Below are 17,086 nucleotides of genomic sequence, written 5' to 3'. Positions count from 1 at the left end.
ACTCACGCCGCCCATTGACATTCATTGAAACTGCACTCTAGCCACCTCAAATTTGAAGGGCAATTTCTAAACTGCGACTGTGCCTTCATTTTTAATATTTCAGAGACATACTATGCATCAAAATGTAGGTCTGGGTCTTGTGATTCTCACAATATAAAGCTCTTCGCTGTAGGATTTATGGTTTTTAAAACTACGACCATTTGATGACGCCAGTGAAGTGAGCAATTTGGAGCAGTTTGTTTTTAACCACTCTTCTCTGCCCTATTTGAAATCTAATTTTGAATTGGTGACAGTTTGGCCGGCTTCTGGTTAAAGGTTTGGAAATAAGTTTTCTACAGTAGAGAGTATTTGAGGTGATAATGCTGCTAATGTTTTTATAAATGTATGTTTTAATGTAACTGTGAAGCCCTTTGGGCAACAACATTCCAATTAAATGTGCTATATAAATAATTAAAAGTTGAAATGTATTTCTCACTCTATCAAGCTTGCCATGTGCACTTTTTAAATTTGATCAATCAATTTGTTAGTGTAATGTTTACTAGCTTTACTCACTCCAAACACTCCAAACAGTTACTCTGCCCACTCCATAAAGTTACTCTGTTCAGTCCAACCTTTTCACAGTTACTCCAGACACTCCAACCACACAACAGTTACTCCGCCCACTCCAACCACACAACAGTTACTCCAGCCACTCCAACCACACAACAGTTACTCCGCCCACTCCAACCACACAACAGTTACTCTGCCCACTCCAACCACACAACAGTTACTCCAGCCACTCCAACCACACAACAGTTACTCCGCCCACTCCAACCACACAACAGTTACTCTGCCCACTCCAACCATACAACAGTTACTCCAGCCACTCCAACCACACAACAGTTACTCCAGCCACTCCAACCACACAACAGTTACTCCAGCCACTCCAACCACACAACAGTTACTCCAGCCACTCCAACCACACAACAGTTACTCTAGCCACTCCAACCACACAACAGTTACTCCAGCCACTCCAACCACACAACAGTTACTCCAGCCACTCCAACCACACAACAGTTAATCCAGCCACTCCAACCACACAACAGTTACTCCAGCCACTCCAACCACACAACAGTTACTCCAGCCACTCCAACCACACAACAGTTACTCCGCCCACTCCAACCACACAACAGTTACTCTGCCCACTCCAACCACACAACAGTTACTCCAGCCACTCCAACCACACAACAGTTACTCCAGCCACTCCAACCACACAACAGTTACTCTGCCCACTCCAACCACACAACAGTTACTCCAGCCACTCCAACCACACAACAGTTACTCCGCCCACTCCAACCACACAACAGTTACTCTGCCCACTCCAACCACACAACAGTTACTCCAGCCACTCCAACCACACAACAGTTACTCCAGCCACTCCAACCACACAACAGTTACTCCAGCCATTCCAACCACACAACAGTTACTCCAGCCACTCCAACCACACAACAGTTAATCCAGCCACTCCAACCACACAACAGTTACTCCAGCCACTCCAACCACACAACAGTTACTCCAGCCACTCCAACCACACAACAGTTACTCTAGCCACTCCACCCAGTTACTCCGCCCACTCCAGTTGTAGACTACTGGTGGAGGCAAGAACAATTCACACAATTTCCCCAGAAATTGTAGCTTTTCTAGTTAATTGTGTCCCTTTTCAGTTTCAGAATAAAGTCATCTGTGGAGAAGGAAGATGAGAGCATGGCAGGGTGTCCTGATGGTACTAGGCCTAGGCCTGATGAATGTGGAGAGCCAAACCTTTCTGAATAGGATGATTCAAATGCATGAGGTGATCTCTAACCAATTTAATTTCTCGGACTGTTGGATATGTACTATGATTCTCCCTAGCGTACGTCACAAGCCCATAATTGCTATGGCAGTGACAAGTCCTGATTTATATCATGCTTTGTTAGTATTTGTCTACAAATAGTTTATTGAGTACACAGCAAGGGAGAGCATTGAAGGAAGACCTGTTAGTGCAGGGGATATCAGGAAAAGGGATAGGTATTACTGTAAATGGAACAATAAGAGTAAGTATCACAGATTATTATCAAGAGCCAGGTGAGGTCTGAGTTGTACTAAATGGGTGTTGTAGTATATTGAATCAGACTATGTGTCGGTGTAAGAATGATTGCTCCAATTGTTTTAATAAAACCTTGAAGCAATCATTAAAGGCTTTGGATTTACCACACGAGTGTAATGAAACATATATAGATACTGATGTAAATAAATACAATAGATCCTTAAAGGAATTAGTGATGTCAGAATTGAAAAATGTTGGGGCAAGAGTCCTACCTAACCCATATTATTTTGTGTGTGGACGGAAGGCAAGGAAGAGTTTGCCCCTAAAAGCTAATGGTACCGTTGTCATAGCAGAGCTGATTTATGCCACAAGACCAGTGAATATGTCTGATTTGTTAAAGGAACAAAAAGGACATAGACAGAAGAGATCTACAGAAAGTAAGGTCTATTCTATAGAAGCTGCTTCAGACGCTATGACTAACATTGCACAAAAATATAACATATCAGTATTTGGGGATGCATTTAAGGCATGGACCTATGCTCCATCCTGGACAGGGTGGGGACAGGAGATGGTAACTAGCAGGGGCGGACTGACCATTTGGGAACTCGGGCAGTGCGGGCTCAGTAGGGGGCACCATGAGATGCCCCTGGTACCTTTCATAGGTTTTTTGGGTGTTGTTTGAGTGTGGGTGAGGACACAGGGGCCTCATGATCCCCTATTGCCCGGGGGCCCCATGAGTTGTCAGTCCGCCCCTGGTAACTAGAATAAATAGTTATGCAAATGTAACAAATATTATGCTGGGTCATGTTTTAGCAGCACTAAAGGATGAGGCAGAAGAATTAATAGAAATGAGAAGACAGGTAATTGCCAACCATATGGGTCTAGACATTCTTATTGCATCTCAAGGAGGATTGTGTGTAGCCATAAAACAGGAATGTTGCACCTATATGGTTGACAAAACCTATGACACAAATGCCCACTTGGCTGCAGCAGAAGAATTGCAGGATAATGTCCATGATATCCTAAATCATAACTTAGATTTATCTGAGTGGGGAGGAGGAGTGTTGTCATCATGGACATCATGGTTGAACCCCTTGAATTGGTTCAAGGGGATTGGTATATTGTTCAAGACATTTTTAATAGGATTATTAAAAATAGGTGGGATAATACTGGGAGCTTATTCCTGTGTTATAAACTAAGTATATGAACTTGCAAAAAGGTGTATAAGCAATTGAAATTTAAGAAAAATTCAGATTTGTTTATTGCTCCCATTCAAAGAACAATGGACAGCGACATAGAAGAAATTAAGATGCCTGATGCAGGCCATAGACGGGGAGAAAACCAACCGTTTTTTAACACAAAAAATGAAAAATTGGTCATTCAATAGGCCAACGTTACCACCAACAGTAAAAAAAAATCGGCCGATTTTCTTCCCATCTACGGCCGGCATTTAATTACTTCTGTGCCTGCAGAAAGCTCCGCTATTATATTTGACATTAAAAAGTATTGTGGTTGCAACATTGTATCTATTTGTATCCATTTCAGATACAGATGGTTTTTTCAGATACAAATAGATACATTGTTGCAACCGCAATACTTTTTCATGTCAAATATACTAGCGGAGTGGAATTCTTCTTTCTCTTCTTCTTCTTTCTATTCTTCTTCTTCTTTCTCTTTTTCTTCTTCTTCTTTCTCTTCTTTTTCTTTCTCTTCTTCTTTCTCTTCTTTTTTCTCTTCTTCTTCTTCTTTCTCTTCTTCTACTTCTTTCTCTTCTTCTACTTCTTTCTCTTTTTCTTCTTCTTTCTCTTTTTCTCTTCTTTTTTTCTCTTTTTCTTCTTCTTTCTCTTCTTCTTTTTCTTCTTCTTCTTCTTTCTCTTTTTCTTCTTCTTTCTCTTCTTCTTCTTCTTTCTCTTTTTCTGCTTCTTCTTCTTTTTCTTGCAGGTCACGGCTCATGCGCAGATTTTTTTTTTGCCCATCTTTGCCGCAAAAATCGGCTGATCGGCAAAATCAGCCGATTTTTTTCACCTTTACGATCAAAAAAATCTGACAAAATCCAGAAAAATGGCCGACCAATTAACCCATTAACGGTGCGAAAATCGGCCGATTTTTTTTTCGGCTGAAAAATTGGCCGATTTTCAACCCATCTATGGCCTGCATGAGTTGTGACCCATCTATGAGCCAGGCCCTGACCAGCCAATCGGTACACTCCTCAAATTACCTGTTCTGACACCAGTATCCTCTAATATGAGAAGGGAAGGAGCCAACTCTGAATATAACGAAATGGAGATCGAACATCCTCAGGCTGACGGTGCCCAAGGACCTCCAATCACAGCACCTCACCAGATGTATATGGAATGGAGGCAATCTGCATCAACTAATCTACCAGCAATTAGCGATGGATGGAGCCAGAACCCTGATCTATGACCTCAGAGACCACAAGGAAATGAAAAGACTATTTTAATTGTCGGACATTCATATGTTAATAGAGCATATTCTAGGGCTCTTTGGGTAGGCCAAGAAAACTTGTGGTGTGAACAGGAAGGAGTTAAAATAAAGTGGGAAGGGAGGCCAGGGTTACTGTGGGGAGGATTACTTGATCTCATTAATGGAGCAGTACCTCAACATGAACCACACCCCTATGCTGTGATTATTCACCTGGGGGGTAATGATTTAAGAGATGGCCGAGTTCCAGTGTCGGGACTTGTGAGGAGAATGATGGAGGATATGTATTGGCTAAGGAGGAGACTCCCTGAGGCCCACCTAGTAATGTCATTGATTATTATCAGACCCATGTGGAGAAAAGTTCGAACTGAGAAAGCTCATGTATTTAATGGGGAGTGTACCAGGGCAATGAATATGATTGGAGGACATGCCATACTCGCCATAGGAGGTGAACAAGACTGACGTCTGTTCGGGTTTGACAGAGTACACCTGAAGAGCGCGGGTAATGATATCTTTCTGCAGGAGTTGTATAAGGTAGTGGTCATGTGCCTGAGAAAGGAGGGGTGACCTAAGGAAATAAAAAGTTTTGAAATGTTCTTTTAAGCTAGCAGGAGATGACCAGAGACTGCGGACACAGTACAGGAGATGACCAGAGACTGCGGACATAGTACAGGAGATGACCAGAGACTGCGGACACAGTACAGGGATAACCAGAGACTGCGGACACAGTACAGGAGATGACCAGAGACTGCGGACATAGTACAGGGATAACCAGAGACTGCGGACACAGTACAGGAGATGACCAGAGACTGCATACATAGTACAGGAGATAAAAAGCATAAATATGAGCGCTATCAGAAATTGAATGTAGCGGCCAGGACACAAATGGTAACCAAACGACACCTTCAGTATAACATATAAAACAAGAAGTGCAGCGCTAAAACCAAGTGACAAACTGGGTAAAACAAATATTAAGTGGATAATACAATGTATATAAAATAGATATACTATGAAGTTCCTGTCACTATTAGTGACTAACTGAATAGATAATAGTCCCAAAATACGTAAAGCCCACGTGAGGGTCAAATGTGATCATATAAATGCGTGGGGGACTTGATCCTTAGTGGTAGAAACAGGTAGAGTGAATGAATGAATTGCGCACTCACCAGAAGTACGTAAGTATTACGCCTTTGAGATTTGCCTGTCTCACCAGGTGTGCACGGGGTCATCAGTAAACGTACAAGGGTCAGGATCCTATATGCCTTCTGGTCACGTCTCAGGAATGGCACTTAGATGCGTAACACGTTGGAAGATCCCTTTAGGATGCAGGTTCTGCGGGTGAAGGCTCTCTATAAAGAGAGCCAAGTAAGGGACACCACATAGCGTGATACCGTAGGGCTACAGCTGGACGTTTAACCACCGCAGGTGGCCGCCCTGAATTGTATTTTATATGGTCAGTGTTTTTTACCTTTTGTAACACATTTGACCGATCTGTATGCACTTATTTGTGAATAAAATATCCGTACAGTGTCACGCTATGTGGTGTCCCTTACTTGGCTCTCTATACACGATTTGCGCAATAATCAGGCCATCACCATCAAACCAGCGGATAAAGGGGGAGCAGTTGTTATGATGGATACAAACAAATACAAACAAGAAGGCCAGAGCCAGCTGGAAAATGCCATCTACTATAAGAAACTGGAATATTATCTGACCCAGGACTTTACAAAGCAATTAAAAGGTCTCATTAACTTCCAGCCCACCTACATTCAGAACTTATAAATGCGATTCCAGATCATCCGGAAATCGGGGACTTCTACATGCTGCCCAAAGTCCACAAGCCAGGAAATCCAGGCAGACCCATCATAACAGGTATGAATACACTCACTGAACAAATCTCAGGCTTTGCAGAAATTTTTTTTAAAACCGTTAGTCATGAATACTGCTAGTTTCCTACAAGACACAACTGACTTTCTGAACAAGATCAACAACATCCAGCAATTACCATCTAATACACTTCTAGTGACTATGGATGTAGTATCCCTGTATAGTAATATCCCTCACAAGGATAGATTAGCTGCATGTCACAGATCCTTATCATCCTCACCAAACCACAAATACACTGCTGAGGATGTTACACAGCTCATTGAATTCATACTTACACACAACTACTTTACTTTCAATAAAGACATCTATCTTCAATGTATGGGTACTGCGATGGGAAGTAAAATGGCACCCCAACATGCCAATTTATTTATGGCTGACCTGTAAGAAAAAGTCCTGAACAGCATGGAACAAAAACCATACAGATACTATCGCTATATTGATGATATTTTCATCACATGGACAGAAGGTGAGGAATGCCTAAAACAATTTTACTCATTGAAGTAAAATGGCACCCCAATATGCCAATTTATTTATGGCTGACCTGGAGGAAAATTCCTGAACAGCATGGAACAAAAACCATACAGATACTATCGCTATATTGATGATATTTTCATCATATGGACAGAAGGTGAGGAATACCTAAAACAATTTTACTCATTGATCAACACTTTTCATCCATCAATCAAACTAAAAATGGAATACTCAAACAGACGCGTCAACTTCCTAGACACCACAGTACACATCAGGGATGATACGCTTCACACCTCAATATACAGGAAACCCACTGACAGATGCAACTACCTCCACAGTTCCAGCTTCCACCCCCAACACACGAAAAGGGCCATCATACACAGTAAGGCCATTAGATACCACCGAATATGTTCTGACCCAAGAGACAGAGATAAACATCTCGGGACACTAGCAGATGCCTTCCATAAGAAAGGTTACAAGGACAAAAGTATCAACACCGGCATAAACACAGCTTTGAGAACCCGAAGGGAAAACCTACTTCAGTACAAAGAGAAAAAAACAAACAACTGTGTACCTCTAGTAACCACATACAGCCCAGCACTAGAAGGAATAAGAAAAATAATCAAAGATTTACAACCCATCATAACAGAGGATGGAACTCTGAAAGAAATATTCCAGCAACCCCCAATACTGGCCTTCAGACAACCCCCCAACCTCAGAAATAAACTAATCAGTAGGAAACTTCCTTCTGATCAAGATGTCACAAATAATGGAAGCAAACCCTGCAATAAAAAAACTCTGCAAACTGTGCAACCAAATCAATCCATCAAAAAGTGTCAGACACTCAAAAGGGATCTTCTATATCTCCGGATCATACAGCTGCACCTCCAGTAATGTTGTGTATCTTATCCAGTGCAGAAAACGCAGCAAAGGAACTTATGTTGGCGAAACAGGACAGAAGTTGCACACAAGGATGAATTTGCACAGACATACCATCAAGGAACATGAAGAAGATGACCTCTGCACACCTGTAGGACACAATTTCGCACAACCAGACCACACAATGGGAGACCTCAATATTTTACTTCTTAAAGGAAATTTCAAATCCATTCAGGAAAAAAAAACTTTTGAACTAAGAATGATAATTCTATTTGACACAAGAGATAACGGCCTTAATTTCGACATGGGATTCCTCACTCATTATCCAACAGTTTTATGACTATTAGCTCAAGCTTCACTCCCTCTGTGTGAGTGTAGTATCCCTCCCCCCTCGCTTTTGTTGTATCTTACCTCTAGCCTCTTTTTTTTTTTTTCATCTCTTCTAACATTCTGCTGAAACTTTATGATTTGTATAGTACTGCTTGGACCTTGAAGAAGGGGACATACCCTGAAAGCTTGTCCTCAAAATTGTATGTTATTGCAAATAAAAAAAGTATCATGGACAGTACTCAATTGTTTCTGTCTCAAATGTCTGAAATAGTTATTTTTTTACTATTTTTCAGTGCATTCTGGGCATTTTGGAAGGTCTCCAGAGGTTATCTTTTAAAAAAACGCTTCTAAACGCAAACGCTCATAAACGTGCATAAACGCGATATGCAAACGCGGCTAAACAGACTTTTTTAATCTACGTTTTCCAGCAGTCAGTTTCCATCGTTCAGAAGTGTCATGTGTACATGGAGCTTTAGTAAATCAATCCCTTTGTGTATCGGGCCTTTGAAAAGCATCAACTTTATCAGAGCATCAATGTAAACAGTGAGATTGATTTACTAAAGGCACTTTGCAAGGGAAGTTGCTGCAAATTACATATTAACATCTCTGAGAAGTTGCTCCTCCATCATAGGATGACTTCCTTTTTGTTTCAATCAGAGGGTACAGTGAAATATAGCAGCTGCATCAGGTTTGATTATAAACAGGTTTTTGGCTGCCGCTGTCACCAAACCTTGCACAGAGAGAGTCATAGTGACAGTTGAGGCCACCAGGCTGCAACTGTCACTGAGCAAAAGAGTGGATAAACTGATAAATAAATGAATACATTCCTTCAAAAGTTGTTATGTGCCAAATAACAAAAAATACAATTTGTAATATCAAGTCATCAAGTTAACTGACGGCTACTGTTAAAGTGTATCTATGGATAAAATGTTCATTTTTACATTGTATTTCAATTCTTTCTACCCTACTGCTATTAACCACTTGACCTCCGGAAGGTTCTACCCTCTTCATGACCAGGGCATTGTTTGCTATTCAGCACTGCGCTCGGTCATGCAATGCTGTACCCAAATAAATATTTATATTTTTTTTCCACACAAATAGAGCTTTCTCTTGGTAGTATTTGATCACCAATGTTTTTTTTTGTTTTTCTATTATAGAATTTAAAATTTTGAAAAAAAATATTTAACTTTCTTTAAAAAAACATATCCAATAAAAAAATTAAATAAATATTTTTTTTTTATTAAAGTGGTTGTAAAGGCTAAAGGTTTTTTTAAAAAACCTGTGTGTAGTAGTGCCCCCAGCCCCCTCAATACTTACTTGAGCCCCATCATGATCCATCGATGTGCACAACAGCCTTCAGGTCTCTGCCTCCTCACTGACTAAGCAGCAAGCATGAGCCATTGGCTAACGCTGATGTCAGTCCCAGCCAGTCAGCCAATGAGGAGATGAGGGGGGCAAGCCGTGGCTCCATATGTGAATGGACACACAGAGCAGCGGCTCGGGAACACGCCTACTTGGGTGCCCCCATAGCAAGCTACTTGCTATGGGGGCACCTGACAGAAAGGAGGGGCCAGGAGCACCAGCAGGGGGCCCAAGAAGAGGAGGATCCGGTCTGCTCTGTGCAAATCCACTGCACACAACAGGTAAGTATGATATGTTTGTTATTTTACAAAAATAAAATAACTTTTTGTATCATTTTAAACTAAGCCATTCAGCTACATGTGTTTGTTAAAAAAAGTCCCAATAAGTGTATATTAATTGGTTGGTGTAAAAGTTATGGCATCTACAGACTGTGGTATATATAATATATATATTATTATACAGCATTTGAACAGCGCCAACAGTTTGCACAGCACTTTACAACATGAGGGCAGACAGTACAGTTACAATATAATTCAATAGAGGAGGAATCAGAGGGCCCTGGTCACTGAAGCTTACAATCAGGGAGGGAGGGTCAAGTGATACAAAATGTAATAGCTGTAGGGGATGAGCTGATGGAGAAAATAAAACTCCAGTTGTTAGGTGGCAGCAGAATAGGCTTCTCTGAAGAGGAGGGTTTTCAGAGATCGTCGAAAAGCAAACACAGTAGGAGATAGTCAGACAAATTGGGGTAGAGAGTTCCATAGGAAAGGAGAGGCTCGGGAAAAGTCATGGAGGCGAGCATGGGAGGAAGTGGCAAGGGAGCTAGAGAGCAGGATGTCTTGGGAGGAACAAGGAGAACAATTAGGTCGGTATATATTGGAATTTACACAGCTATAGATGCTATACTTAGATGCTATGCGGTGATCAGTGACCAGGGGTGGACTGATAACTGATGGGGCCCCCGGGCAATAGGGGATCATGGGGCCCCTGTGTCCTTGCCCAAACTCAAAAAAGCCTATGAAAAAGGTACCAGGGGCATCTCATGGGGCCCCCTACTGACCCCGGGCCCTCGAGCAGTGCCCGAGTTTCCAAATGGTCAGTCCGCCCCTGTCAGTGACTAGTGTGGCTTGCAATCTGGCATCAACAGATACTGGCTGGGAGATACACTAACTGATATCACTAGTGACACTAATACAGTAATCAGATATAATACTGTACAATGTACTAATGACACTGGCTGGGTAGGGGTAACTGTGTTAACTGTGTGCCTAACAAGTGTAATGTGTGTAACGTGCTGCTTTTACTTACAGATCTGGCTGTTTTTTATCCCTGCTTTTCAGGGAGAAGAAACAGCTGGATCACAGTTCTGTTTACACATATGTTTTTGTGTGTGGAAACACAGAATTCTCTGTTGTGATTGGACACACAACAAGGGTCAGCAAGGGTGCATATGTAGAGCTGGTGGGGGCAGGTGGATGACAATTTCTTCCTCGTTGGGCGCCAAGTGTTGGCCACAAGAGAGGCCTACCCAGGGTGGGTACTTCTGGGCTATCCTAGGCACCTAAGATGGGTCACTGCTTTACACTTATTGGGGTATCTTTTAAGAAATTTGATTTTTTAAATGTTTTATTGGATATGTTTTATAGCAGAAAGAAAAAAATGTTTTTGTTTTTTTTTTTCAAAATTTGCTGTCTTTTTTCATTTATATCACAAAATATTAAAAACCCAGCAGTGATCAAACACCACCAAAAGGAAGCCCTATTTGTGTGGAAAAAAAATGATACAAATTTTGTTTGAGTACAGCGTTGCATGACTGCACAGTTACCAGTTAAAGCAGCGTAGTGCGGTATAGCAAAAAATGGTCATGAAGGGGGTAAAACCTTCCGGGGCTGAAGCGGTTATTCTAAACAATCTTGAAGTTTGTAGACTTACTTTGTAAAGATCCTCACACACTCACTTCCTTGAATTCCGTGACATATTCACTATGCCTCTACTGGGTCACACATTTCACAGATAAAGGGATGGACGCTGCTCAACCGACCCCAGGAGTCCAATGATGAGGATTGGCCTCAGCCGCCGTACTGGCTACACCCACTGATGCGTTTCGCCCCCCGGGTGGGGCGAAATGCATCTGTCAGGAACGAGTCAGCACAGGTGGTGCTGGGGCTCACCTGCCTTGTGGGCTGCAGTACCAGTGCTGGCCAGCGGGTGCTCTCAGCAGCCAGAATCTCACTCCTGCAATCAAGCCATCACCTGAGGCTGATTGCAGGAGGTGTATTTAAGCAATGGCCAGGCCTGCAGTCAGTGCCTTGGTGTTCCCATGAACCCCAGCTATTCCTGACCACTCTCCTGTCTGCTCCTTTGTACCTTGTCTGCCCGATAGTTACCGACCCGGCCTGCCTGACTACATTTGTGTTCCCGCACATACTGGGATCTGTTGGAGGTTTGGTTCTTGCACTGTGTGTTTGGGTGTACTGTGTAGCTTTTAATAAATTATATTGTTTTACACCATACTTGAAGCCTGCGTTTCCCTGTGTCAGTCCACACATCTCTGGTCATACCTGGAGCCCTGACAGCATCAGTGGTTGTGGCCAGTATGGCGGCTGAGGCCATTCCATAACATTGGACTCCTGGGGTCGGTTGAGCAGTGTCCATCCCTTCACTTGCATTGGCTGACATTGGAATCGCTCGGACTCATGCTCCCCTCTTTTCACTTGCCGGTGGGGTGGTTCTTTTCCTTCCATCCATAGCTAGGAGCGGCGCCATAAGGTATACTTTTCACTATACACATTTCACAGAGCCTGCCTTCTGAACTGCAGAAGTGCTGAGAGGAGGAGTTTCGGGAGGCGGAGTCAGTGCAGGCATCACTGCTTTAAGGCTGTGAAGCATCATGGGATATGTAGTCCTTAGATATCAGAATTTAAATCAAAGAGATGAGCAGAGAAGCTTGCAAAGCATGCAGGGAATCCAGTGGTGTATTTAGGTTTTGTGCTGCCCTAGGCAACAAAAAAATCAGACGCCCCCTCCCTGACCTGACACGACCAACAGCAGACCCCCCCCCCTCCCCCGAAGAGACAGTATGACAGTGACCAACAACACTACTGTCCCATTCCCACCCAAGAGAGCCTTCCACTAACACCCACCTCACCCTAACCCAACCAAAGAGAGAAAGACACACCTTCACAGCTCTGGACATCCCCGGGAATGACAACCGGGCTCTGCATACACCATCAAGCAGCCCGCAGCCTCTCAGATCCCACCTGGTCCGAATGCTGCATATGTACCTTCATCCAGGTGGCAGTGCTGCCCCCCTAAAAAATGCAGCCCTAGGCAAATGCCTTGTTTGCCTTGTGATAAATACACCCCTGAGGGAATCCAGGAGGCAGGCATGTGTAGGCATATGTTGGATTGTTATTATTGTTAGTTATGCTGATGTTGTAAAATAAAAGTGTATAACCATGAGTGCTGTGACCATAGATCCCATTTAAATGTAGTCTGCATATCTAGGCTTCACTGACCACTGGGTTAAGTCTCCGGTCACACTGGGTGCAACTTGGCATGCGATTTGCATACCATACGACTTGCAAATCGCATGGCAAGTCGCACCCTATTGTCCGCAATTACAGCGGTTATATCGGTGTGGTTCCGACTTGGTCTTGGTCGGATTTCTAAAGCAGTGCACTTTTGGTGCGATTTGCATAAACATCTGTGTCAGATGTCTTGCAAATCACACATCAGATCAGCATGTCATCCGACTTTGAAATTGTGCGACTTCACTGTAAGTCGCACGATTTCAAAGTTGGGTTCGATGTGACCAGGGTGTAAACTACAAAGGTGTGTCTGTCCTCTAAATGATAGAAACGTTGAAGGTGAAATGGAGAGGATGTTGTGTGCAGTTTATTTCCATCATCAGCAAACTGAAAGGGATATTTCTACAGTAAAAATTCCATGTGAAGGAAATCTGTCAAAGCTAAAAAAATATTCTATTCACTAGTAAAAACAATTGAGTATATAGGTGTTTAAAATGATATTTGAGTTATTTGTACTCACTTCTTTCCTCTATCCACTGATGAATAAGGCTGACATCTCCGGGTACTGTTCCGCACTCCTTGCACATACGTCCAGGTCCTATTCTCAATGTTACACCACATATATAGAATATGAATGGGCTGTGCCCAAATAATAAATATAAAAATAAACCAAATCCTTGTGTGTGAAGAATGCCGCACTCCCAGCCTGACAGAAGAACCTCTGTCTATTGTGTCACCTAAGCCTCAGTGCCTGGGGGCGAAACGCATCAGTAGGGCGTGGTTTGTAGAGAAGAGCTGTCTGAGACCATTCCCCATTAACACACATAAGCCAGTCAGGCCAGGAGGGCGACATTCTTCACACACAAGAATTCGTCATTACTGGAGAAGTTACCGTAACTCATATGTCAGCACCGCCATCTCTGAGGACAAGAGATGTCAGCTCTCCCATTGTCAAGTCATAGTGAATAAAAAAAACAAAAAAAAACGAATAATTAAAGATAAATCGGCAGCTACCACATAAATAATATGCCAAATACAGAAGTAAAGAAGCGCCTACCTAAACCTAGGAAAATATAAACATGTGAATATTATACTAGGAAATAAAGAAAACATTCATCATAAATAAAATATAGTCCATATCCTTTTGCACATGAGAGTAAATAAACATTTTTTTAACTGATCTGAACACAGGTGCACTTTTTTCTTGTAAGTGACCAATCAGAAATTTTTTTTAAAGGTCTCCAAATTGCGCAAGATACCACTAAACAAACCATTCTATTATATTATATTGCTGCCACTTATCTTCCAGTATAAAACATAAATGATATAGTATCACCCCTACTTTAGTTATTAATAGCGGCACATGACGTGTGTGATATATTAAACTCTACTTAACATTTATGTGTTTCATTTTCTGCCTTCATTAATAATCCAGAACAAATCCTTTAATTAGCCAGATCATAAAAGTATCCAATGTTGAGATCAAGAGGTTCCTCCAAGAATCACCCTTATCATGGATGGTTGCCAGGATCATAGTAGATACTCCAATCCGTCATTACATAGAAAGAGAAAAAATTTCGCTCCAATCGTGTATTACCCAAAGTAAACATCTTTAAAAATATTGCACTTACAGCAATTTAAAAAAATCAATAAGCCTTTTAAAAAATTCAATTCAGTGACTCAGATGCCGCATGGTGCTCTCACCATCTGTGGATCTGCCGGACAGATCGCCGTCACGTCAATTCCGGTTACGGATCTGTGCCACTTCCGGTCCGCAGCACCGTCACACGGTCATCGTGGGGACCGGAAGTGACACAGATCTGTAACCGGAAGTGACATGATGGCGTTCTGTCCGGCAGTTCTGGAGGTGGTGAGAGCACCATGTGGCATCTGAGTCACTGAATTGAATGTTTTAAAAGGCTTATTGATTTTTTAACCACTAGCCTACAGGGCCCTTATACCCCCTTCCTGTCCAGGCCAATTTCCAGCTTTCAGCGCTGTCACAATTTGAATGACAATTGCGTGGTCATGCAACACTGTACCCATATGAAATTTTTATCATTTTTTTGAGACTAATAGAGCTTTCTTTTGGTGGTATTTAACCATTAGCCGCCCGGCCAATGGCCTTTTGGCAGCTTCAAATGTGTCCCTGCATTCCGGGTGCACGCCATTTGGCGTGCTCCCGCACATGCGCCGTTTGTGCTAATGCAGAGCGGCACAGCAGTGCGGACACGACCGATGACAAATACGAGTACCGGCTCCCGTTGCTGGTACCATGTGACCTGCTGTGACCAATCACAGCAGGTCACATGACAGTTGTATACAATGGATGGCTTCATTCATGATGCCATCCATTGTATACTAGTGCCTAGCTGTGAATGGTCACAGCTAATCACATGCACATGTCATGTGATTAGCTGTGACCAAATCACAGCTAAGCACAAAAAAAAAAAAAAAAAAAAAAGCTGAATGAATCGATGTCATTCAGGTAAATGCTTGCTTATAGCAAAGTAATTCTTTGCTATAAGCAAATTGTGTAAAAAAAAAAAAAAAATACTGATCACTTCCCCAAAGTAGTACAATGTTACTATGGTAACATTGTACTACTTTGGTCATAGTAAAATATGAAAAAAAAATGTAATAAAAAATTAAATATAATAAAAAAATAAAAAAAAATTAAAAATATATATATATTTTTTTTCATACTGTCACCAGTCAGTGTCCCTGTTCACCGCCATGCCAGTTATATGATGATGCTGTACTGCACTGGTGACAGTATGTAAAAAAAAAAATAGTGAAAATAATTTTTTTAATTTTTTCATTTTCCGAAAAATTATGACAAAAAAATACAACTTCAAAAAACTCGCCATGCCTCTTATGAAGTACGTCAGATGGTCTACTCTGCAAAAAGGGGTCATTTGGGGATATCTGTACTATTCTGACATTCTTGGACCTCAAGAAATTAGATTGGCCGTCAGTACTTCAGGATTGATCAATATTCAGATCTATACCATAGTTTGTGAACTCTATAACTTTCCTACAAACTAAATAATACATCCTAATTTGGGTTATTTTCACCAAAGACATGTAGCAGAATACATCTCGGCCTAAATTTATGAAGAACAATTATTTATTTGTAAACTTTTATAACAGAAACAAAGAAAAATGTGTTTTTTTTTTCAAAATTTTTGGTCTTTTTTTGTTAATTTAGCAAAAAATAAAAACCCCAGCGGTGATTAAATACCACCAAAAGAAAGCTCTAGTTGTGTGAAGAAAATGATAAAATTTTAGTTTGGGTACAATGTTGTATGACCGCGCAATTGTCATTCAAAGTGTGAGAGCGCTGAAACCTGAAAAATGGCCTGGACAGGAAGGTGTAAAATTGCACGGTATTGAAACGGTTAATTACCAATGAAAATTTTGAAAAAAAAATGTTTTTTCTTAGTTTTTGTTATACAATTTTGTAAGTAAGTGATTTTTCTCCTTCACTGATGTGCGCTAATGAGGCTGCAGTGATGGGCACTGATAGGCTGCACTGATGGACACTGATAGGTGGCACTGAAGGGCACTGATGAGGAGGCACTGGTAGGTTGCACTGATGGCCATTGACAGGCATCACTGATGGGCACTGAAAGGAAGCACTGATACATTACACTGATAGGCGGCACTGATAGGCAGCACTGACTGGCACTGTTAGGCAGCACTGACTGGCACTGACAGGCGGCACTGACTGGCACTGATAGGCGACATTGACTGGCACTGATTGGCAGCACTGATAGGTGGCACTGATTGGCATTGATAGGTGGCACTAACTGGCACTGATGGGTGACATTGAAAGGCAGCTCAGATGGGCACTGATATGTGGCATTGATGTGTACTGGTATGCACTGATATGTGGCATTGATGTGGCACTGATGGGCACTGGCATGTGGCACTGATGAGCACTGACAGGTGGCACTTCTGGGGCCACACTGATCATCAGGGCACACTGATCATCAGTGCCCTGATAATCAGTGTACATGTCCCCTCCGCGGAAAGCCGATTACCGGCTCTCCTCTTGAGCTGTCAGCGTGACAGCTCGAGAGGAGAGAAATGCCGATAACCGGCATTTCCGTGTTTA

General features: G+C 42.1%; 1 protein-coding gene across 2 annotated transcripts in view; it reads right to left on the bottom strand.

Moving 5' to 3' along the window:
• Positions 1-13,673, bottom strand: part of LOC149461656 (beta-1,3-galactosyltransferase 5-like) — an 80,479-nt gene extending 66,806 nt beyond the window's left edge. Inside the window, exon 1 of one of the 2 annotated variants that reach the window (XM_089677888.1) lies at positions 13,487-13,673. In XM_089677888.1, coding sequence (XP_089534014.1) covers positions 13,487-13,553 — 67 coding nt within the window. In that variant the 5' untranslated portion in view covers positions 13,554-13,673. The remainder of the gene's footprint in view (positions 1-13,486) is intronic. The other variant, XM_089677891.1, reaches the window with a different exon arrangement.
• Between the last annotated feature and the right edge of the window lie 3,413 nt (positions 13,674-17,086).

This window comes from Staurois parvus, unplaced genomic scaffold, assembly GCF_062004578.1.
Source record: "Staurois parvus isolate SC_StPar_1 unplaced genomic scaffold, SC_StPar_1.0 ptg000195l, whole genome shotgun sequence".
Lineage (NCBI taxonomy): Eukaryota > Metazoa > Chordata > Amphibia > Anura > Ranidae > Staurois > Staurois parvus.
This window is presented reverse-complemented; position numbering and strand designations above follow the sequence as displayed.